At 52.0% G+C, this 22,665-nt stretch overlaps 3 protein-coding genes across 8 annotated transcripts; all 3 read right to left on the bottom strand.

Moving 5' to 3' along the window:
- Nucleotides 1-1,110: 1,110 nt before the first annotated feature.
- Nucleotides 1,111-6,595, bottom strand: FAM189B (family with sequence similarity 189 member B). Of its 4 annotated transcripts, XM_037813863.1 has the most exons (13): nt 5,837-6,595; nt 5,583-5,639; nt 5,251-5,361; nt 5,022-5,141; nt 4,743-4,850; nt 4,081-4,256; nt 3,846-3,945; nt 3,440-3,509; nt 2,653-3,201; nt 2,021-2,089; nt 1,663-1,916; nt 1,371-1,576; nt 1,111-1,243 (listed from the first exon to the last, which is right to left on the bottom strand). In XM_037813863.1, the coding sequence occupies exons 1-12, from the start codon at nt 6,059-6,061 to the stop codon at nt 1,403-1,405; spliced, it is 2,013 nt and encodes a 670-aa protein (XP_037669791.1). In that variant the 5' UTR covers nt 6,062-6,595; the 3' UTR covers nt 1,111-1,243; nt 1,371-1,402. The 4 variants fall into 4 exon arrangements, with proteins under 4 accessions (XP_037669791.1, XP_037669780.1, XP_037669801.1 ...); XM_037813852.1 differs by lacking the exon at nt 1,111-1,243 and having other exon boundaries at nt 1,262-1,576; XM_037813873.1 differs by lacking the exon at nt 1,111-1,243 and having other exon boundaries at nt 1,262-1,576; nt 4,081-4,253.
- Nucleotides 6,596-7,193: 598 nt separating this feature from the next.
- SCAMP3 (secretory carrier membrane protein 3) lies at nt 7,194-11,644 on the bottom strand. Its single transcript, XM_037825807.1, has 9 exons — nt 11,355-11,644; nt 10,949-11,026; nt 10,197-10,319; nt 9,990-10,110; nt 9,412-9,540; nt 8,806-8,965; nt 8,599-8,700; nt 7,931-8,048; nt 7,194-7,645 (listed from the first exon to the last, which is right to left on the bottom strand). Exons 1-9 carry the CDS (start codon nt 11,418-11,420, stop codon nt 7,499-7,501), a joined length of 1,044 nt encoding a protein of 347 aa, XP_037681735.1. The 5' UTR covers nt 11,421-11,644; the 3' UTR covers nt 7,194-7,498.
- A 499-nt stretch (nt 11,645-12,143) lies between these two features.
- On the bottom strand, nt 12,144-21,523 carry CLK2 (CDC like kinase 2). 3 transcript variants are annotated; one of them, XM_037825804.1, is made up of 13 exons: nt 21,343-21,515; nt 19,684-19,853; nt 18,302-18,530; nt 17,522-17,609; nt 17,103-17,169; nt 16,828-16,944; nt 15,901-16,067; nt 15,012-15,106; nt 13,900-14,029; nt 13,715-13,797; nt 13,475-13,554; nt 13,203-13,293; nt 12,144-12,675 (listed from the first exon to the last, which is right to left on the bottom strand). In XM_037825804.1, exons 2-13 carry the CDS (start codon nt 19,851-19,853, stop codon nt 12,490-12,492), a joined length of 1,503 nt encoding a protein of 500 aa, XP_037681732.1. In that variant the 5' UTR covers nt 21,343-21,515; the 3' UTR covers nt 12,144-12,489. The 3 variants fall into 3 exon arrangements, with proteins under 3 accessions (XP_037681732.1, XP_037681733.1, XP_037681734.1); XM_037825805.1 differs by having other exon boundaries at nt 17,522-17,606; XM_037825806.1 differs by lacking the exon at nt 12,144-12,675 and adding an exon at nt 12,682-12,979 and having other exon boundaries at nt 21,343-21,523.
- Between the last annotated feature and the right edge of the window lie 1,142 nt (nt 21,524-22,665).

Below are 22,665 nucleotides of genomic sequence, written 5' to 3'. Positions count from 1 at the left end.
GTTGGGAAGAGTGGAAATGGATCAGTTTAGAGGCTGGGGAGAGAGGATGGGAGCTTGAACTAAGTAGCTGGAGAGGTTATGAGCCAGGGAAGAATTCTGGATATACTGCTAATGGATGGGATGTGTAGTGTGAGGGAAAAGAATTCAGGGTGATCCCTAAACTTTTGGATTGTGCAACTGGGTGAATGATAGTGCCATTTATTGAGAAAGGCACACTCATCTATTGTTGCCTTGTTGACTCTGAAATGCCCACCAGACATCCGAGTGGAGGTGTTGAGTTGGGAGCTGGAGGGTGTGGGGAGGTCAAGACTGGAGTGGTAAGTTAACACATAGATGGATGGTGTGTAAAGCCACGGACATTGCTGGGGCCACCTCCAGAAAGAGGGGAGGTAGAAAAGAGGGCTGCGGAGAGAGCCCTGCAGCCCACCAATGTTAAGGGGTCCAGCAAAGGGAGATCTTCAAAGGAGGAAAAGTAGGAGAGCATGATGTCTTTAAAGACATGAGATGGGAAAATTTCAAGAAAAAAGATGCTGCTCAGTTGGGTTAAAGTGAGATGCAAACAGAGAAATGGCCACTGGGTCTCATACCATTTTGCTCACTGACTACCTTGCCAAGAGCAGTGGCTGGGGACAGTGAGGGAAGGAGCCTGACGGGAGCAGGCAAGGAGAGAATGGATGTTCAAGAAGTGGAAGGAAAAACAAAAGAAGACTTTTACTATGAAAAGGAGCACAGATACAGGTGGTAGCCAGAAATAAAGGTGTGGAGATAGTTTTCCTAAATATGAGAGATGTTAGAACAAATTTCCTTGGTGATAAAGAACAATCCAGGAGAAAGGGAGGAAAGTTGAAATTTATTGAAGGCTTACTCAGTGTGTTAAGAGCTTTACAAACATTCATCCTCATAATGTTTTACGGATCAGGCAATTGAGGTTAAATAATTTGCCCAAGGTCATGCAGCTGGAGGTAGCTGGGAGGCCACCCAGATTTTTCTGACTCATCATGCCTCACCAGTCCATGGCACAGGCACACAGTCCCCTGTGCCTCAACACCCAGGAATGCCTTTGCCCTGGCCCTGGTGAATCAAAAAGAGCCCCTCTCATGGTGAGAGCACAGGAGTGTATGGGTTTTTCTCCTCCAATGCTGTAAGCATGGGCATCTTCCCCCACCACAGCCTAAATACCCACATAGCACAGGACAGAAGCTCTTTCAGGCTGGAGTGGGCAGAGGCAAGCAGCAGGCGCCCCCTAGAGGTAGGAGGGAAAGGGACATTTTGGAGGCTATTCAGCGGGTTTCTTTTTGTGCTAGCCAGTGCAAGGGGGCGCTGGGGGTTTCTGTTCCCAACCAGCTGGTGCCTGTGGCCCCAGCATTCACCTGGATCTGTTTGGTGTGCCAAGAAGCCCAGGTCAGAGCCCGGTCTCCCGGCTGCCCCCATTGAGGCTGAGGCTGTGGGGGCGGGTACCACGCTCCAGCCTGCGGCTAGAGAGGAGGCGCCGCAGGGAGGAGCCGGAGCTCAGATCACCACAGCTGCGAAGGTGGAGGCTCTCTCGGCCTGGCCGGCCCCAAGGGCTTCGGGGCACCTGAAGGGGACACAGAGCAGGGCTTCAGGATGGCTCAACCTGCAGCACCAGGCTCTCCCTGGTATCATGGCTCCCCCAACTCCTACCTGCTTGTGCCCATGGGTTCCATTCCCACCGGGGTCTGGAGCCTTCCTGGACATCTGGAGGAAACGAGTGACCAGGCCCCGGCCTGGCCAGCTGCCCTTCAGGTCCCCCAGGGAGTGGGCAGGTGCAGGGCCCGAGGGCAGGGGGACCTTCTGGAAGGTGGGCACAGGGTGCCGTTTCTCGGCTGAGCGGGCTCGTAGCAACTTGGGGGAAGGGCAGCGGGTGAGGCGGAAGAGGCAGGCTTCGGAGCATAGCCCTGCAGAGAGAACAAGGGCAAGAGCAAGTAGGTGGGTGGAATAGGGGCAGAGAGGGCCAGGTGTCAATGGCCCCCACCCCTGGGGGACCAGCCACACGCCTGACCTGTATCTGCAGAGGAAACGGAAGCAGCTTCTTCCTCAAGCACTTTGGTATAAAGGTCCCTGAAGTCAGCTGGGGAGGAGAGAGAGGAGAGACTGAGGGGGGTGGGGGCTCTGTGGACATGTTCGCCCATCCCACAACCCTCCTGTGAGAATTCAAGCCCAGAGGAGCTGGCACAGCAACCACACCCCATCCCCAACAAAGTGGGGGGGCACCATCTCTGTCCATGTCCACCAGCAGCTAAAACGGTGCAGTCCACAAAGGCAGGGACTAAGTCTGCATCATTTGCTGCTGCATCCTCCCCAGGACCTGGCACACATGGCAACGATAAGCGCTTTCTGTGCCAGTGCTAAGCATTTTACTTGCATTATCTTATTTCCCAGTTACTCAATAATACTTATGCAGGTACTATTACTATGCCAGTTTTAAACAGATGAGAAGCTGAGGCTTGGCCAAGCTGGAAGCCGTGGAACTGGGTTCCAGAACATACATGCTCCTGCTGCATGAGCAAACTCACCCTTTCTTGCTCTGCAGGTACCTCAACAGTGTCCCCAGCCCTGGTGGGCATCACCAGCCCTCTAATTCCCAGTGCCCACCACCTCTTGAACCCCGAGGAGGCAGGGGGAGGGCCTCACCAGTGTCGCTGGAGGTGGTGATGCCCGGGTCGCTGTGGGACCGAGGCAGCAGCAGCGGTGGCGGGGGAGCCGGGTGAGGAGGCCGGTGCCCCGGGGGGGTGAGGGAACCTGAGCTATCGCTGAAGCGTCGAGTTGGGGCTCGGGCGGGAGGGGCTGCGGCTGCTGGCTGTCTGCCTCCCCGGGGGACCCGCCGCCTCAGTTCAGGGAAGCAGGGTCCCACCCAGGGCGGCCAGCCCTCCAGCCGGTGGCAGCTGCGGGCGGCCGTGGGGGCACCCAGTGGAGGTGGAGCCTCAGGGGCAGAGCAGGAATAGGAACGGGCAGCCCTTGGGGGCCTCCGGGGCAGGGGGCTGTCCTCAAAGGGGCCCCGCAGGCCGCAGTCCAGGCTGAGGCAGTAGCCAGCGCGACTGCGCTGGATGGAGCGGAAGAGCACGTAGTCAACGGAGCGGACGGAGCCCTGCAGCTCCAGCAGGCACGAGTCCTCCGACGGGCTAGAGCCCCCGGGGAGGTCGCCGATGGCCGAAAGCACCAGAGACCCGCTGTCCATGGACACTGTGGGCAGCACGGGGTGGTGAGTAGCGCCAGCCTGGCTCAGCCCAGGCACTTCTCTCCCAGGCCCAGCCTTTCCAGGGCCACTCTGTTTCCAGCTTTATCTCCGAGGAGACAGAGAAGTCCAGGGTTCCAGGAAGCCACAGCCTAGGCCTCGCTTGTCCCTAAATCACCAACTCAGTCTCGTCCCCCGTCCCCTGGCAGCCCTGCCCTAGTTCACTCTTCCCCACTCTCTGCTCACCATCTACAATGGAGGCCACTCGCTCACAGATGCAGGAGCCATCATGAAGCTGAGGATCAAACAGAGTGGCCTGCAGAAGACACAAGGGTCAAGGGACCAGCCCTACACAGTGACCTGGCCACCCCCATGTGCTGGCCAGAGCTCTGGAGACCTAGATTCCAGTCCAGTTTTGTCACTTTGTGCTGGTCACTTATGTGGGCTTCAGTTTCCACATCTGTAAAATAGAAATTATAGTTCCTACCCTACCCTCTTCACCAGGCCCCAGGGAAGATCAAAGATAACAGTGGATGTGCTAGCACTGTAAAGATCATCAGAACTGTCATTATCTTTATCCAGCTTCTGCAGCTCTCTCAGCTTTCCAGGCTCTGTCCCCAGCTTCCCAACTTGTACCAAACCCTGTTCTCACCTGGCTGTCTCCTCGGAGCCCCATGACGGCCTCATAAGAAGGAGGGCAATCAGTAGGGTACAAGGGCACTGGGCTGTCCATGGAGCCATTGTAGGTGATGCTGGCGGGATGAGGGAGAGAGTCAAAGCCTGGAAGAGAACTCCCACTCCACAAAGATCCCTCCTCACCAATCCAGACCCCAGCCCCAAACTCCTCTCCCCTTAGCTGCCCAGCAGGATCCTGCCAGGCCTCTTACCTCTGTGCATCTGTTTCTGAGCTGCAGGTGTACTCTGGGGGATAGTAGGGTGGTGGGGGCACAGGCGGTACAAATTCCTCCAAGTCCAGCATGGTGTGTAGAAGAGGGGCTGGGGGCGACGATGCACAGCCCAGAGGCCCCAGGGGGCCAGAGACTGACCGCTCAGGGGCCAGCTGCTGGGGAGCAAGCAGGTCAGAAAGCCTGTTTTCTGGGAACACAGTTCCTCTTTCTAGCCTGACCTCCTCCAAGAAGGTCCTCCAACTCTGGGCCCTCCTTCACTTAGAACCAGCTCCGCTCTAACCCCGCCCCTGCCCTGGACTTCCAGCTCTGGCCCCACCCACCCACATATCCCTCCTCCTGTGGCCCCACCCCCACCAGAATTGCTACATTCTCAGACTCCTCTTGTCTTCACCAGAACACCCAACTTTTATCCTGCTGCTGTCCTTTTTAAACTCACCCCACTCAGAAGTCCCTCCTTCTAGCTCTACTCTCTCAAGTCCCCTCTCTTGGTCCCAGATGACATCACATACTTAAATTCACTCCCTTTCACCTTCCTCACCCTCCCTAATGGGTGATCCACTGCTCTGGTGCTCAGAAGCCAGTGCTGAAGCCACCCACCCCCTCAGGCCTGGGCTTAGTCCTGGCCCCTGCGCCCTACTCACAGTGTGCACCAAGTCCAGGGAGAAGATCTGAATGCAGCAAACAATAGCAGAGAGGGTACAGATTATGGCGGCACAGATGGTGAGCCCACAGACGCTGAAAAGCAGGTTCTGGGGAAGGGAAGATAAAGGCGAAGGGGATTGAGAAGGGCCCAAGGACAAGTAAATCCTACATGTTCTAGATCTGTGAGTTAAGAATGAGGTCTGGGAAGACAAGGATGGGAAGCAGGAGGAGGACGGAGTGGTGGGGAGGAATGGTGAAACTGGGGGCTGCAAGCTCACCTTGAGGGCTCCTCGGGCTTCATCACAGGTGGAGTTAGGGGCAACTTTCAGTTCCTGCCCTGATTCTGGACAGGGCCGGAGCAGGGGAACGGAGGGGCAGCACACACAGACCTTTCCTTCCTGAGTGGGAGTAGGAAAGGTGAGGCAGACCGAGTCAGGACAAACCCAAGCGTCCAGCATACCTCCTCCCCCAGCCAGGTCATTCCAGCTCTCCCTTCTCAAATCTCACCATGGAGCAATCTCGGAAGTCTCGGGCCAGCTGAGCATTCTTACAGGAGAGGACAGAGCCAGCCATGCTGAGCATGACACAGAGCACCGACAGCAGGGAGAAGAAGGAGATCTGGGGGAAACAGGGCACTCTCAGGCCTGGGACCCTCATGGGTACCCAGTTTTCTTTCCCAGGAGCTCCCCTACTATGGATGAAGCCACCCTCTTTGACAGATAACTTTGTGCCTAGCTGGCACAAACTGGAGAGCCAGTTCCCTCCTCGAGGGCTTTAATGGGCAGGTCCTCAGATGTTGGGCACTTGCCTCCCAGTGGGTCCCAGAGCCTGGCACCTACCACTAGAGTGAATGGCCGCTTCCAGGACACGATGCCAACCACCCCGGAGAACGCCAGCTGGGGACAGAGTGGGCACAGGCTCAGCCTGGCAGGGGAGGCCCCTGAGTGAACCCCTCACCACAGGGTGCACCCAGCCCTGTAAGGAGGGAGAGGGCCAGGAGAGGGAGGAGAGGCGAAGATTTGGACTTGCAGCTGGTATGGAGAAGTGGGGCCCCAGGAGCCTCCCCCACCCAACGATGGTGCACCCAACTCACCGAGAACCCAGCCCAAGATGGGCAGGACCTTTTGATGCTCTCAGTGGTGGTGACAGAAGAGGCCACCATGCTGAAGGTGACCACCAGGATGCCCAGAAGCACCTGGGCCAGGCCCAGTATGAGCAGGGCCTGCAGCCAGGGCCGGTGGAGGCGGAGGTGGGTAAGGCCCCGGGTGCTTGGCCGGCTGGTCAGCGAGCGGCTGGAGTCACTAGGCGAGGGCATCATGCTTGCTGTTCGGTAGTCTGCACCTCGCTTGGCACCCCCTGGCTCTTGAGAGCATCTCAGAGGCGCCCAAGGCCCCGTCCTTCCTCCTCTCCACTCCCCTCGCTCTAGAGCCCACCCCCTGGCTATATGCCCTGGGGCATGGCCCGAGGACGCCAGATGGGGGGGGGCCCAAGGGAGGGGCGTCACGGAGGGCTCGCGGGGTAATTCCTCCCCACCACGGGCGCTGGGCGGACACCGCGCCCGGGGCGGCGAGGAGGACGCGAGGGCACCAGCTCATCGCATCTCCCTAGGAGGAGTGGAAGCGTCGAGAAAGGCCGGTCCGGGAGTGAGGGGAGGGCGGCGGCCCGGAGCTCGGGGAAGGATGGGGAGGGTAAAGGCGAGAAGGATGGGGAAAGAGGCCAGAGAAGAGGGGAGGGGTCAGCGCGGGGTGACTGTAGAGGCGTGGTCGGTGTGCCCTCGGGGTGTCTAGTGAGGTCCGGGGCCGCCTGGTGGGGAGAGGCCGAGGCGCCGCTGTCTCCTGGGTCGCCTGCCCGGATCCCCTCCCCACCCCGCCCCGCCCCGCTCCGCCCCGCTCTGCTGCGCTCCCCAAGCTGGGGCTGCAGCAGGTCCAGGACTGGAGGCAGGGATAGGATGGAGCGGGAGGAGGGGCGTGGCAGCGGGGGCCGGCGCGCTGCACCCCGGGAGTTGTAGTCCTGTGGGAGACCGTAGGTTGGGGAGGGAAGGGGCGGGGTGAAGCGGCCTTCTCTGCCAGTTGCTGAGTGCTCCCCCAAACCCGTTCTTTCCCTCGACCCAGGCCAAAGCTGCTAAGGACCGTCTCTGGCACCCACTTGAGCCGCACTCAGCCTCACAGGCCCCTGGGCCCACGGCGTTCCCGGAAGAGGCAGCCACTCTTCCCAGCGTTATTAGTGGAGCGGGGTGGGGAGCAGGGCTCCCTGGCGGCTCCGCGTTTCCACGCCCTTCGATGGATTTCCCTCCCTGTTTCTGTGCCAGCCACCTGGCTCTACCGCCCCAGCCCCCACAGCTCACTTTACACTAACCTCAGGAGTTAACATTCTGCCTCACTCCTGTTCCCTCCACTATCTCTTCTTTGAGACCCAATTCCTAACAAAAATCATGAAAATGGGGCCTTGAGTTCCAGTTCCACTTTTTTATTTAAATAACCGAAGCAAAAGCCTTGGCACAGCAGAGGGAAGGTGGTTTGGGGTGTTGTGAGAGGTGGTAGCAGTGTGGCCTCACTGGGATGGGGTGGTGAGCAGTGACTGGGGTCACAGTGAGCTCCTTGCACCCCTGAGTCAGGCTCAGAAGTCAAGGACTTGGGATTGAGGGCACTAGAGAGGGCACATCAAGTAGTGATGCCTCTCCAAGTCCCAGAGACCCCAGGAATGGGGGCTAAGTTGGCTCCCTCAAGTGGCGGGGCCAGGGCATTCCAGCCAGGATTCATGGGGCCCGGAAGGCATTTTCAGCAGCCCCAGCGGCTGCATTGGCAGCTGCAGTTCGCACTGCAGGGTTGGAGAAGACACCAGCAGCAAATTCTTGTTGGGCTTTTTGAAAGCTGGCACCTGTGCGGCGGTATAGGGAGTGGATCTACAAGTAGAGAGCAGAGACATTACAGCATGTTCCAGCCACTGTTTCCCCACCCCAGCCTATCAACATCACCACCATTCACCACCCTGTTCTAGCTTTTCCTTCTTGGCTCTGACCCTCCCTCCCAATACACGAACACACGCAGCACGCATGTACCCCAGAGGTCCATTAGCTGAGAACCCGCCCATCAGCCTGGCCCTCCCCGGTTCCCCTGAATGTTCCACCCAGGCCTCTAGGGACCCATGATCTCACCCTCCTGGCCCCACCATCCACACAGTCCCTCACCCGCTTTAGCATCACAATTCCCAGCACAGCGATGCCAGTGAAGAGCAGGGCAACCAGCAGCATGAGCACAGCTACAGCCGTGTTGACAGGTAGCACCATCAGAGCCGAGATCCAGCCACTGTAACGAGAGAAAGGTATGTGGCAATGAAGAGCTGCGTCTTGTACTCCCAGTTTCTCCTCTGGTTACAGTTGCCAATATGCCCCATTCCCACCCATCCCATCAGTAGTGGCCACCAGGCCTAGCTCTTCTGTCAGTCTGGCAGCATTCCATACACTACAATCCCAACTATATCCCCTCTCCTCATAGTTTAATCACAGCTTCCAGACCATTACTTTCTAACTTGCTAAGCTCTTCTAGGCATTTTCGCTCCAAATGGACCTTTGTCTGCTGAGGACTCTCCTTGCCTTCTTCAACCATGGTTACATATTCCTCCTCCAGGAAGCCTTCTCAGATTGACACATGCAGCCTTCTTTGCTCCATATATGCCTGTCCGGAGTTCTGTCTTGGCTCTCTATCCCAGAAGTATGCCTTGTCTCTCCTCTTAAACTAGCATCTCCCAAGGATAAAAACCACATTTCCTTTTTCTGAACAACTACCCCAGTACCCAATGCAGGCATGGTCTAGAGCAGGGCAGGGAGGGATGAAGGTGGATGGCAGTCTCACAGACCTGAACCCCCAACCTGGAATGCCAATGGCCTGGAGCACAAAAAGCACATCCTGGACGAAGAAAACGAAGAAGAAAACGAAGAAATTGAATGAACTGTCACTCCTGCAAGGACACAAAAATAGGGAGGTGGGAAAAGAATCAGGGCTGGAGGAGCAGATGTGGGGCCCATCCCAGGACCCCCTTCCCCCCACCTCACGCCCTGCTTACCGGAAAGCCTTGTACATGGGACGGTACCAGCAGACAAAGGAGCAGGGAGTAAAAAGGAGGACCCAGAGGATGGAAAGCCCAAAGCCTGAGCCATTGCTGGTCTCCACACAGAAGCTGGCCAGGCAGGCGAGGAAGTTCAGGAGAAGAGCAACAATGCTGCCTAAGGGGCAGAAGGACAGGATGACTGGTCTTTCTGGAAAGCAAAAAGGCTTCTTCCCATGTACCCCACCCACCCCAATCCTTACCACATGTGGCAAAATAAGGAAAGAAAGGTAGCCCCTGCCTTCATGGGATCTTCAATTTAACAGGGCAAACAGAATAAACAAATCTCCATCACATGTGATCCCCCTTGCAAACACGTTTAAAGGATTCAGAACTTGTTTATGGATGAGGACAACAGAAAGGGGGAAGGGGAGCCAAAACATACATGTGCTAGCAGGCTGGAGAATAAACTCTAGATACAATAAAAAGACTACTCCAGGAAGATTCCTGGAGAAGTTGGCCTTAAACTCAAATGTCAAGGAGAGGTGAACTGTCTAGTTCCAGGCAGGAAATGTGCATGTTACTATCCATACTCTTCCTCCAAAAAGTCTTTTCATTACTCACACATCCAGAGGTAGTACATGGTAGATACTGTTTTCTGAAATTCTTGGGGGATCTCCATGGAGATGTCCTGGAAAAAGCAGGGCTGGACTGGGAAAAAAGAAGGTAGCGGGGGCCAATTGTTCTGTCGCGCTGTAAGGCACAAAAAGCAGGGGGAGTCCAGAAGTAAGGCAGAGACAAACAAGGCGATCACTCCCCCATCCCTCCTTCCTCAGGCTCTCTCTTCTGTCTCCAATTCAGGTCCAAGGGAGAGTAACAAAAATAATAGTAACAATCAACATTTACTGATATGTACAACTTCTAAGCACTGTGTTAATTACCTTGCTTAAATGACCTTAACTCTCATATAACAATCCTGTCAAACAGGTATAAACATTATTCTCATTTTACAAATAAGGAAACTGAAGCAACCAGGGATTAAATAACTTGCCTAAGATCTAAGTTTACTAAGAAATAGAACACAAACTCAAATTCAGCAGTCTGGCTCCAGAGCCCAGGCTCTTAGGTCATTTTATTGCTCCTTCCAAACTGCCAGGTCCCCACCCCCTCACTTCACCCCACCCTACCAAGGATCCACTTACTAGCTGTGCCCCCTAGGGCAGCATGCTGCAGCTCTCGCTCCCTCCGGTCCAGCTCCTCCGCCTTCCGGTTGAGCTCCTCCTGCTTCTTCAGCAGCTCAGCTGTGGCTGCTGCAGCTGAGGCCTGCCCAGAATGAGCAGAGGGCGTTGAAAATCCTGGACCCCAAGACTGGTTCTTCTCTCCAGCCCCCACCTGCACACCTTCTTTACCTGGGTACTGTAGGAGCCGTAATTCTTGGGTTCTGGGGGACTGAGCTTTCGTGAGGGCTGCAAAGAAGGAGCCGAGGATGGTGGCAACAGGGCAGGGGCAGGAGGCTCATAGGCTGGTGGTGGCTGTTGGGTTTGGAAAAGATCTTAGGGATCAACTAGTCCTCCATAACACAGGAATCTGGAATCTGCTTGAATGGGCCTTTAGACTCAGAACTCATTACCTAAGGCAGCAGCCCCGCCCCCAGTTGGTAGAAAGTTAGTTCTCATGTTCAATTTGTCAGAGAACTCTGATAACCTGCAGTGGCCCTTATCGTCCTTCACATGCAAATCTTCAGCAAGGACTCCAAGTCTTCATCTAACTCCCTAACCTCTCAAACCTCTTACCATTCTTTACTCACTAGGACAAACAGATCTATTCCTCCTCATTCCGCTTTCTAACTGCACACTAACTCCACTCAGCTCCATCTTTTCTTTTCTTCAAAGAAGCCTTCTAAGACAGAGCCTTGATTCAGACTTTGTCAGACTCCAAGTCCTCTTAGAGCTTATTTGTAGAGCTCGAACCAGATGGATCATTGGCCTGGTGTTTTCTAGAACGATTAGGCATCCCATGGCAGAATGGCCTCTCTCAGGGAGTTAAGACCACAATGCTTCTTCCTTCCACGGCATACAAAAAAGGCCCCTGGTCCCAGACAGACTGGGCCTATTGGTACCCCCTCCCCTCCCTTGCCTCCCTGTGCGCTCCAAAAGCTCACCTCCCGGGTCTCAAAAGGGTTGTAGACGTCAAGTGTAGCATACTGTGGACTGGGTCTGTGCTGGATCACGGCTGGGTCCTGTGGACAGAGACCTGGGGCTCAGCTGGTACCGGAGATCTTCTGGGGGAATTCCCAGGGACGTCTCCTAAAATACCCGTTGCTCCAAGAAGCGCACCTTAGGGGCCACGCTGTTTTCCCCCAAATCAGTCACTCCACACTGCCAGTACCAGCTCCTTTCAGGGAAAGGACCCGCCCCTCAAGGTGCTCACTGGTCTGGAGTCACCGTCAATCCCACGTGGCGGACCTTTCCAGGATCAAATGACATGAATGGGAATACAACTTAGCCCGACCCTCCACAACCTAGAGGAGTCAACCCAACTGCCCAAAGGAGGCTGGCGCAAGTCACCTGAAAGGGGTTATCAAGCTCGTTGGGCTCAGCGAACGGGTTGCCGCCGTCTCTGCTCTGAGCCATATCTGCAACTGCGGCCTTAGCCGCCCCCAACTCTACACGCCCCTGCCGCGGCTGCTCTCGCAGCTCCCTCCGCTCCACTCGGTCCGACCCGCTTCTCTGCACACGGATTGGTTGTCTTGACCGGAAGGCTCTCAAGGATCCCCGCAGCAGCAGCGGCCTGCGCTTGCGCCTTGGCTAAAAGAAACACTGAGGCGCCCCACGTGACACCGCTAACCGGGTCCTGCAGCCAAGCACCACCTCTTTCCCACGTGACCCCTCCCCACTAACGAACCACATCTCCCAGTAGGCCTCGCGTCAAACTTCCCGGCCTTCCCACTGTCTCGCGATGTACGACGGGAACCTTCTACCTGCCGTGACAAGCTGTCCAGAGCCCGGTTGAACAGGCTTTCTTCTTCAGTTTCTAGCTCTATCCTGGTACCCAGCTTAACGGCTCTAGCAACAGGACCTCTCTCCCAATCCTCATTATTCCAGACCAGAGGAAGTGCCACCTCTTATAACCTGTTTCTATTCAACCCTGAAGGAATGTTACTCTACTTATCACTGCCCACCCCTGCCCCAGCACCACCAGACAACTTAGAATGATGAAAACAAACTGGTGGCCCGGCTCTGGTTAATTTAAGAGAGCAAGATGAATTCTCCCTTCATACCCAAACTGAGAAATGTTGCCGATCTTCTCATCCCTCCAACCCAACATTCCCAAACCTCAAAGTCCAGGGATGGGGGTCAGATGAAGCACTTCATTTTATTTCACAAAGACTGTACAAAATTCCTTATAAAACATGGGGTAGATACCACCTGGTTACTTCCTTCTGCCCCCATCCAACTCCATGTAAGGGAGCAGGTGAGGGTGGGAAGAATGTGAAAAGGAATGGCATTATATACAAGGCGGGGGTTGAAGCCATAAGTACAGATTTTCTCATATTTACATTATTTCACATATTCACAGGTATATAGGAAGCCAGGAGGAAAGAGTGCACTCCAGCTTTGTTTTCTTGTATAAAAAAGCACCAGTGTCCTGGACTGGACACCCACTGCTCTAAGAGATGCAGGGGAGCCCAGGGCCTGATTGTCACCGACTGATATCCCGACTGGAGTCCCACAACTTGGTGTTGGGTGGCTCAGCCCGAAGGCGGGCAAAGAAAGAATGCTGAAGGGCTTCACCCAAGGTCAGCCGTTTAGCAGGTTCGTACTCTAGCATGCTTTCAATCAGATCGAAGAGCTGGTGGTGTTCCTCTGCCTCTGAGGTCAGATACCGCTGGTGGTGGAGGGCAGGAAAAAGGTGAGGCAGGATGCCTTACAGACTCTGTGTTCTTCAAGACCCTAGCTTTCCATCTTGGAAAATCAAAGCTCTGCTCATAACCATCTTGCATGTTACCTTATGACAACCACACCGTGACCACTGTTTCTGATACAGCTCAACCTACCTTCCCACTAGCACAATTACTCCTTCACACTCTTTGAAAGTTCTACTTGTATATCCTTGTCAACTTCACGAATCTTCTTTAGCTCCTCATTAAAATGTAAGCTCTTCAAAGGTAGTTTATTCTTTTCTGTCTGACCTGAAGAATCCAGGATATTGCTTTGATCTCTGGTTGGCTCAAGAAAGACATGGCTATCTAACCTCCTTCCCTCCAAAAAACCACTCCCTCTTATAGCTCCTCTATTGATCTAAGATGTTTTTCAGTTTTCCTCCCCTCCTTTCCTAACTTTCTGCTAATGGCAAACCAACTTAAGGAAGTGGCCCCTGGGTGGTGGGCATTATTTATTCCCAGCCCTGCTCACCCGCAGCGGTTTGCAGTTCTCTCGAACATAGCGCCCAGCTGATGTGTTCTCATCCCAATCCAGGCGACCCCGGTAAAAATACTTCTGCTTCCTAAAGGTGAAAGGGAGGTTGAAGAATCAAGAGGTTCCACTTGTTATGAAATAATTATTTTCTCCCCATCTTAGAGTAGCTGGGGGAAGGAGGCATCCAAGAAAAATGAAGATGATGTGAAACAGACCAATTCCATAGAGAGAAAAGGGAAAGAGATAAGTCCCTCCCAATCAAGGTTCACCTTGTCTTTCGGATCATCCGGGAAGGGATAGGACCCAAGATCCTTTCCATCATGGCTAGATGTTCTCTGTTGTCATGGGTCTAGGAAACAGAGACAGAAGTTAACGTGGGACTGCTGAAGTGGAAAGGGGTTGCTGAGGACTAGCTGCCAAGTAGGTGGATAATATGAAGGAATGCAGCAGACAACAAGGAAATCAGGTAGAAGAATGTCTGGTGGTCATGATAACACCCCACTACTTACCTGGAACAGGGTGAAGCCAACATAGTACTCAAAGATGATGCAGCCTATGCTCCACACATCACAAGGCTGTGACCAGCCCAACTCTGAGTGGGAACAGGGGCAGAGAAAAAGGTGTTAGGAGGCTTCAGGCGCCCCACCCTCCCACCAATTTCCTCATGCACTTGGACAGCCTTGACCTCCCTTACCAAGGATGACCTCTGGTGCTCGGTAATGGCGAGTGGAGACAATGGTGCTATGGTGCTCATGGTCAAAGGTGGCACTGCCAAAATCTACCACCCGCACAGCTGTGCTCTTCACGCTGCGCTCATCTCGCTTCTAGAGAAGAGAAGAATCTGCATCTCAGTCTTTTATTCCACCACTATTCTGTAAAGTGCTTCTGAGCTATAACACAGCGAATTTGGCTTCCTGCCTACTCCCACACATCCTGGAGACTCTCTTGCTTTACAGCCTCCCCCCATATCCAACAGAGTACATTAGGAGTGGGAGGAAGAGGATTAAAAAATGATTACAGAACAGTGTGCAAGTCTGTGTGTATCTAAAGACTGTACCCAAGTGACCAGTGTATGTGTGTGTGTGTCTGTATATATAAGATACGTAGCAAAGGAGTCAAGGGAGAGAGAGAGCTCCTTTAGCAGTAATCTCCATTATCTTCAGCTAGTCAAGGGAGTTGAGCTTTCCCACCTTACAGAAATATACATCTAAAAAAGAGGCCTTGATAATAACTGTATAACTATATAGCTTTTATCATGGGAAAACCCTGTGACTGACACTCCCTTTATCCAGTGTATGGGCAGGTAAGTAGTAAAATAAAAACAAAAAATATATAAGTAATGGGGGAGGGTTAAGGGTATAGGATGTTTTGGGTGTTCTTTTATTCTTTTTTTATTCTTTTTTTCTTTAGAGTAATGAAAATGTTCTAAAATTGCCTGTAGCAATGATTACACAACTACATGATAACACTGTGAGCCACTGATTGTATACTCTGGATGGATTAAATAGTGGGTGACTGTGTCTCATTAAAATTGTATTAAAAACAAAAAAGAAGGAAATCCAAACCAAGAACTTAGAAGTATTTTCACTCTATTGGAAAGATATCTGATGTTCTTTTCCCAAGTTTTCTTCCCATTTAAGGCCTCTTAAAATTTCTCCTTTTCAAGCTATTCTGGTAGACTGCTTTTATATAGTAAGGGCCAGACAGGGAGGAAATGTGGGAGAAAGAAGTCAAACTAGGACAGAAAGGGCCAAGTGAAAGGCAGAGAGGCACAGCTGGCTGAGAGGTAGACCCTGTCCATCTTACCTTCTCTAGGTTGTAGGTGAGCTCATAGTCTGAATTCACAAACAGGATATTTTCAGGTTTGAGGTCCGTATGTGTCAGCTTGTTATCATGGAGGACTGCAGGAGAAAAGGCCAGGGCAGGTTCAATCTAGGCGGCCAGGGATAAGTGACACTAGGTGGCCCTAGGCTTGGTCATGCAGATCAAACCTAGTGAGGAGGCAGGTCTAGAACCATTGGGCTGCTTTCTGTTCTATATCCAAATGAAATGCCTGGTCCAAGAAGCCCTACTCTTACTAATGTGAGAAATATATGCAATTCTCAACTGAGGTAAAAAAAAAAACCCATATAATTTGCTACAGGTTCTACTTCTGTCTGTACTCTTTGGTATATGTATGTACCTGACACTCCATGGATTCAACTCTGTGAAGCTATGTTATTGTGAAGACTAAAGAGGAACAATATACTGGTCTGGATTCCCTGCCTGGAACCTTAGCTCAACTATTCCCTATTTCCACCTGCTTTGCTGGGAATGGAGAATGCATCTCACCCCAGACAAATGTAAACCTCCAGGTCTGAGTAGAGAGTTTCTGCCTTGGTTTTGCTGTCTGACTGACACTTCCCCAAGGAAGGGGAAAGAGGAGAAAAAGGAGAGAAGTTAAATGCTTTGGGTTCGAAGGCTTTTTCTCCTAGTTCCTGCTAGGTTTAATGTGCATTAAGAGTAATCAATGATGGTGAAGACATCAGTCAAAAAGTTAAGTCAGGAGAGGTGATGTCAACATGACAGTGAATAAAGGAACTGAAGATAATCAAGAGTTGAATGTTTAGGGGCTTTGCCAGCACACAACTGAGACAGAAGAGGTCCAATGGAGGGAAGGGCTACCCCAGAGTCCACCTTGGCCCGCCTAACTCACACTTGACGGCCTGGCACAGCTGGAAGGCCATGTGGCGCACTTGGTGGATAGGGTAGGGCAGGTAGTTGTTGTCTTTGAGGAAATCGAAGGTGCTAAGGCCCAGGAGCTCAAAGGAGATACACATGTGACCATGGTAGTCAAACCAGTCAAACATCTGGACACAGAGGCTAGGAAGAGATGGGGGAAAGACGGATGTTTGATCAGCTCCCATCTGCCCACCAACCCGCCAACAAGGAGGGTCCACAAAACTGTTGATTACAAGTACGTAAAAACACGCCAGCTAGAATTATCAACAAAATTCAATACAGCTAGAAAATGGTCTTTCTAGCAGGCACAAAAAGAGAGGTAACACCTGCCAAGCTTCAAACCATTTTCCTGGAACCTTTTAAATTGTTTCAAAAATTCTGTATGCTGATGAACTGCTTAGTGCCAGGGCTCCAAACAGCATGGATCCTGAATTGTCAAGCTGTCACTTCTAAACCTCAACCCCAGCCCCCACTTCTGAAATTCACTATCAGCCACAATTGGGCCCATGTTTATATCTACTGCCCTCTAATGTCTTTGCTCAATGCTTTATTTTGGCCTATAAATGTGTGTGAACAGAAATGTTACTACATAAATGTCTATGGCCTCACTGGCATGGTTCAAAAAATGACTATCATTCATTTTTTGATGAAAATGTTCATGCTCAGTCCCAGGGCCATGTCCAAGACACATCTCTACAGAGGCCATCCTGGACTGAGGACATACTGCAGAGAACAGAGCAATCTAACTGCCCCAGAAGAGGAATGGATTAGAGACCCTCTTACTTTGATGTTCTACTACTCTGGGATGATGAACAAAAGATGAATGAATGGATTAGAAGGTCCAGGATTTCCCTGTCTGCCCAACCCAAGGCTAGGAGTGGAACTCCCTCTGCTTGCTTACTTCTTGTTGTCAGGATCCTTCTCGTTGATTTTCTCCAGAACGTTGATTTCAAGTCGAGCTGCTTCCTTGTACTTCTCCACATTCTTAATGATCTTTAGGGCAACTCGAGCTCCACCCCTGTAGGTTGGTAAGAAAGACTTTTGCTGGGTTCTCAAGACCATCTCCAATTGAATGGGGCTGTTTGGGGACTAAGAAATTCTGCCTTTGGCTAATCAGCAAAAAAGCCACCTCTTTATGCCTAACAGATTTGGAGTCAGGAGAGGGCTGGCACTTACCTGCGATGGTCGACACATTGTACAACTCGGCCAAAGGTCCCCTCTCCCAAGGTGCTTACAATTTCATCTGAAATGAAAGAGAGCAGGGTCGGGGAGAGGGAGGGAGAGAAGGTGGGGAATGAGTTCAGTTGGAAGAAAAAAGCATATAGCAATCTGGGGTGAGGAGATGAAGGAAGGGGGAACAGATACAGATGGTCACAGGGGAAAAAACCCCTGAGTGATTCCCACCACCTTTAACCCAGGGGCCATGAGAGCTGGGAGTGGACAGCAGAGGTCAATTCTCAATAGCAACTCAAACCACCCAGATAAACAACACCACTGAGAAAAGGCAAAAGAGGCTGTGACTTAGGTTGGCTTGGGACGTTAGGATGGCTATGGGACCATTACAGGCTATAGGATTGTTACGATTTGGCTTGTACATCGCTCTTGTAGCCAGTCCCCGACGTGGTAGATGAGGTGGCCCTCAGCGTCGTCCTCTACACTCTTGGCTCTCCGGCTGCTGTGCTGCTGTCGGGGGGCGGGGGGGATCGGAGCAAGCCAGGTGTCGGAGCGGGGGCCGGAGGGAGGCGGGGTGGGTGGTAGAGGGGTCACCGGTCACAGGCGCCCAGCCAGGGGGGACAGACGATGATGGGGGACAGTGGAAGGGAACACGTCAGATGCAGTAAGACGGATCGGGGTGAGAAGAGAGAGCGGCGCACAATCCCAAGTCCCCAAACCCAAAACGGGAACAGGGAGAGGCATGGGCAAAGCAGAGAAGTGGTGTCGTTGCCAATGTCACCCACAACCCCATGCTCTACACAATGCCCTTTCAGACTGGGCAAAGATCTCCCCTTGCCCCCACCCAAGCCCACCTGCCAGGGGGGCCAAGGAGCCCAGAGCTTGGGGGAGAAAAGCACTCCATGAGCAAGGTCCTTGAAAGAGAGTGAAGGCTTCTGGGGCAGAGGAGCTGCTCCCAAACACAATAAGCCCAGCATGCCAGGGAGACAACGAGGGTCACAAATACTGTGCCCATCCATCTCCAAAGTAGATTCCAAGGCACTCCAAGAGCCAGAGTGCTTCCAAGAGAGTAGACAGGCTCAGTGCCCACCTCAATTTTCATGCCCCAACGCTCAGCTGAGAACCAGAATACTTCTCCCTTACCAGGGTTCTCGAGGGCCTGAAGAGAAGTGGGGAGAGGAAGGGCTAGGCAGGGCACTCACCGAAGATGAGCGGCTGAATGTCCGGCTACGCCGCCTCCGCCGCCTATGCTTCCGACGGCTGCTGCGCTGGCTGCGGTAACTGCTATTCTCCCGATGGTATTCGTAGGAATGTCGATAGTCTGTGTCATAGTAGGCCTCTCCCCGATCCCGGCTGTAGTCATTGCGCCTGTAGCTGCCACAGTATCGCCGGTCATATGCCCTCCGGTCAGATGAACGATCATCATAGCTGCTATTGGACAACAAAAAAAACCCCCATCAGGTGCATCTGTTCAGGTCACATTCCCAGCCATGCCAGGTGAAAAGGTCGTCCCTGAGCGAGGACAAAAAGTAATGCTAGAAATTGCATTCCCCTACCCCATAATGTCGACACCCCCTTTCAACATGAAGAAGTTAAAATAGTAATTGTCGAAATATCCCTGAACATTTAAAGAACGATCAAACGAGAGGGAGGAGTTGTAACCGAGAAGTTAGGATTCAGCAAATTATTACGACTACTGAATCATATAGATATTTCTTCTTAGTTTCTAGCATATTAGAACAGTCAAAAAGAAATACCTGAAACTGGAGAACTGTAACCCATATCATACTTTGAAATTTGCTCTATAACTACTCATTAAACTGTACTTTGACTTTTCTGTATATACGTTATAATTCAAAATGAAAAATGTTAAAAAAAAAAAAAAAAAAAACATAGTAAGTAACACTAGAAAAATTGCTCCTGGACCCTCAGCAACTCACTCCAAAACGACCAAGGACAAGAGAAGTGCAATGACTAAACACAGAGGATCTCCATACCTGCATGTCACAAAGACCACTGAAAAGACATCTGTAGAGCAACCACTCCCTCTACAGACCTCCTCCTCCCCTCCAGTGATACAATGGAATACACAGCCATTTCTTTCTCAAAACTTCCCTAAGGGAAATCCAGCCTTACTCTAAACCACCTCTGATCGGTCCCTCCCATTGAATATACTGCTCAACTGTAAAAATTATGCAAACCTAACTTTGGTCTAAGAAATAACTAGCGACCTCTAGTCCTCAGTCCTTTGCACATGCCTTCCCTCTGCCTGGGACACTTCTCCCACTTGATTCCTACTTATACTCAAGACAAGCTTAGATGTCACTTTCTCTGGGGAGTTTTCCCTAAACTACACATTCTGTCCCACTCCAACCAAACTTCCTGGGTGCTTCCTCATGCCTTCACTGTGTACTTCCCCTATAATAATACTCCTAACACTGTAGTGCAAATGGCTTATTCTGTTACCCACCTTGAGCTTCACCTTCACCCAGATGCTTACAGCAATGCCCTTAGCAGGTAAAACAACAAGTATTTGTTGAACAGGAGTGACTGTGAGACTGAGTTTCTCTTCCAGAGGTCTCACCTCCGAGAATGGACATGGTAGCTGTCTTCCCGCCTGGGTCGCCGTGTCCGATCACTGCTACTAGACCAGGAGCGGCTTCTTCGTCGTTTATGCTTTCGGCTCCGATAGTGTTCATGGTAACTCCCCCGGCTGCCTCGCTCTGAGGAGTGGTACCTTCGGGGATGAGGCATCTGGAAGGGAAGGAAAAGTGGAAATAGTGGGGAATGCTCTGAGTTTTCAGAGGCACCCCACAAGGACCCACTACTCCAAAGATGCTAAGCTGCGTTCTGCTTCTTTATCCCTACCTCTTTTTACCATCCACAACTTCTTCAGTCTTCCTCTGTGCTTATAATTCCTCCTAATTAGAATACATATTCACCTCCTAACTCTTGACAGAAAACTCTGGGAGGCTCTCCTTCCATCCACTCTGCTCATTCCTTTACCCTGGTTTTCCTGAAACATGGCTGCATGAAGACTCTCAGTTCTGGGCCACAGTTCTATTATGGGTGAGACTGTGTGACTAACAGAGACTGTCACAGTTCATCCTTGGCTAGGACCCAAGATAGATCTATGCCACAGTGACTTCCTCACAACTCAAGTGAATATAGCTGTAGCATACACTGTTTTAGTTTTTCAATCACTAAGAATGTATCTTATCTCCCAACTAGATGATCAGTATTCTGAGGACAGGAATACAGCTTAAACAAGTTTAAGAGATCTGGGTCTGGTCCTTTGAACTGTCTCTCACATCTTTGTGAGAAGTTTTAATGTAGCAGGCTCCTTGCCTCTTGTGCTTAGGAAGCAGAGAATAACTGGTTTTTAATTAATATCAGGACTACTTGGTTGAGAGCTGGCCACCCTCCAGTTATCGGATATGGAATTGCAAGGTGCACAGATCCTTTTTTTCCTTCAGAGAAAAAATCAAGAGAGAAATCACTTCATAATCTAGGAAAAGGCATAGAGCAGAATAAAATGAGACAGACCCAGGGGTTTAGGAGTGGTGGTGGGAGGATAAGGTGTAGAAAAGGATTAATGACTCTAACATGCGGCTCACATTTTGGGCCACTGCTTCCCAACCTCCTCAAATTGAGGCGGATGATATTTGACTCACTCCTGGCCTAACGGGGATGACAAGAAACCAACAAGATGCTAAGCACAGGTAATTCAACCTTGCTTATTTAGATAGCCACATAAATAACATCTTAGCACATACATACACCACCAAAGTTCCTCACAGGCCTCCTCCCCGCAAAGTATCTCTAGCCTAGAACCTTTCTCAACTTTGAAGTCTTATTTTTACCTTCATATTCAAAAAATCCAATACACACACTCAAACTCTTTTCGTACCCCACGTGACAACCGTGTCGTCTTCTCCCTCTCCTTGGTTCAACTTTGATATTCTGCTCTTTCTTGTCTCTGGGACCTCTTCTATCCCTTCTCCTACTTTGGCCCCTCCCAAATTTCCTATAGACCGTCCCAGATACATGTAAAGGCAGGTCGACCTCTTTCCACTTCATCTTCCCACTCACCACCTATGCAACTTCGCAGATCTCAACTCTCCTCCTCTCCTAATCTTGTCCCCGTCCCTTGCCCCCAATACGATCCTATCCCCGCCCGCCCTGCAGGGCGCGCCCCCGCAGTCGCCATCTTTCTGCGCGAACCCGCAGCCTGCGCGCTCACCGTTCTGGCGGCGAGGCCCGTGCGCTTGTCCCACAGGAAGTCCGTGATGGCGGCGGCACTGCGGCCGGAGTCCCGGCACCCCCGCGGCGACGAAGTGCAGCTCCACCCCTCCAACCCGGGACCCTGGGACCTCCCGCCCCGTTCCCGGGCTCCGCTCCAGTCCCGCCCGCCCCGGCTCCGTCCCTGCCCCCAAGATCCACTTGGCGCCGCTCGCACCGCCCCCGCCCGGGGCCCGATCCCAGCTCGGTCTCCGGCTCTGGCCTCTCCGCTCCGCCGCCGCCACCGTGAGCGAGCACGTACGCACGCACGCAGGCACGCATAACGTCGCTTCCCAGCTACCCCTGGTCTTCGCCCCCAGGATCGCGCACGCCACCGCGTGCGCACGTAGCTCGCAGACGTCCGCTAGCCCGGGCGGGAGAGAAGCTGAGGGTGTAAGTTCCTGGGGGCGACGAAGGAGCCGCAGGGGCGCGCAGGACACCTACCAGGCTGCTTTGCCCCGCCTCCTCTCCGTCTCCAGTCCTCTGTCCTTTACGCTTTTCATCAAGATCTCTGTGGTTTTCTTAGTTGAAAGAAAAGTTTGTCGTCGTTCCGCGAACCTTGTCTTGCGAGGCTTGGTGTGAGGTCTGTAGCCGGAAAATATCCAGTTTTTAGAACAGTGCCTACCTAATCGCACCAAAGACGGATTTCCACCTTTTGTTCTGAACAGAAGTTATGCATGTGTGGGGGTGGGGGCATGGCCGTGGAAGAAAAGTTTGAGAAATTGAGGGTGAACAATCAGGTGCAGAAAAAGGGAAATCACTCGTGAACTGTATCTTACGTGCCTTGTACATAATATGTGAGAAGTATAAGTTTACCGAATCAGAAAAAAGGAGAAAAAAACCTTGAAGCTAATCGGGTGGGGTCAGAAACCCTATAGAAGGAATTGATAAATGACCGGAAAGAAAACTTGGAAGGGAAATGTAAAAATAACCTGAGAATAACTGTATTAAACTAGGAATATCAGAGGGCAGCAGAGATAGGGGAATAACCAGATAGAGATTAGACCAATTAAGCAGAAACGGTTTAGAAATTCCCTGAAATAGAAGAAAAAGGGAAACAAAGAGGTTGGGAGGAGAGACTGGAGAGTTCACTTCCTTCTGCCATTAACATTTTCCTAGATCATTCTTCATGCGACAAGCATTTACTGAGTGCCTATTCTGTGTTCAGCATTGTACCAGGCTCAAGGTTCCTGTTCACCAGAGCCTCACAAGGTAATGGGAGAAAAAGATCTGTAAACAAGTAATGGCAGCCATGTGACAGACGCTATCAACTATGGTGCCATGG

Source organism: Choloepus didactylus, chromosome 2 (assembly GCF_015220235.1).
Source record: "Choloepus didactylus isolate mChoDid1 chromosome 2, mChoDid1.pri, whole genome shotgun sequence".
Lineage (NCBI taxonomy): Eukaryota > Metazoa > Chordata > Mammalia > Pilosa > Megalonychidae > Choloepus > Choloepus didactylus.
This window is presented reverse-complemented; position numbering and strand designations above follow the sequence as displayed.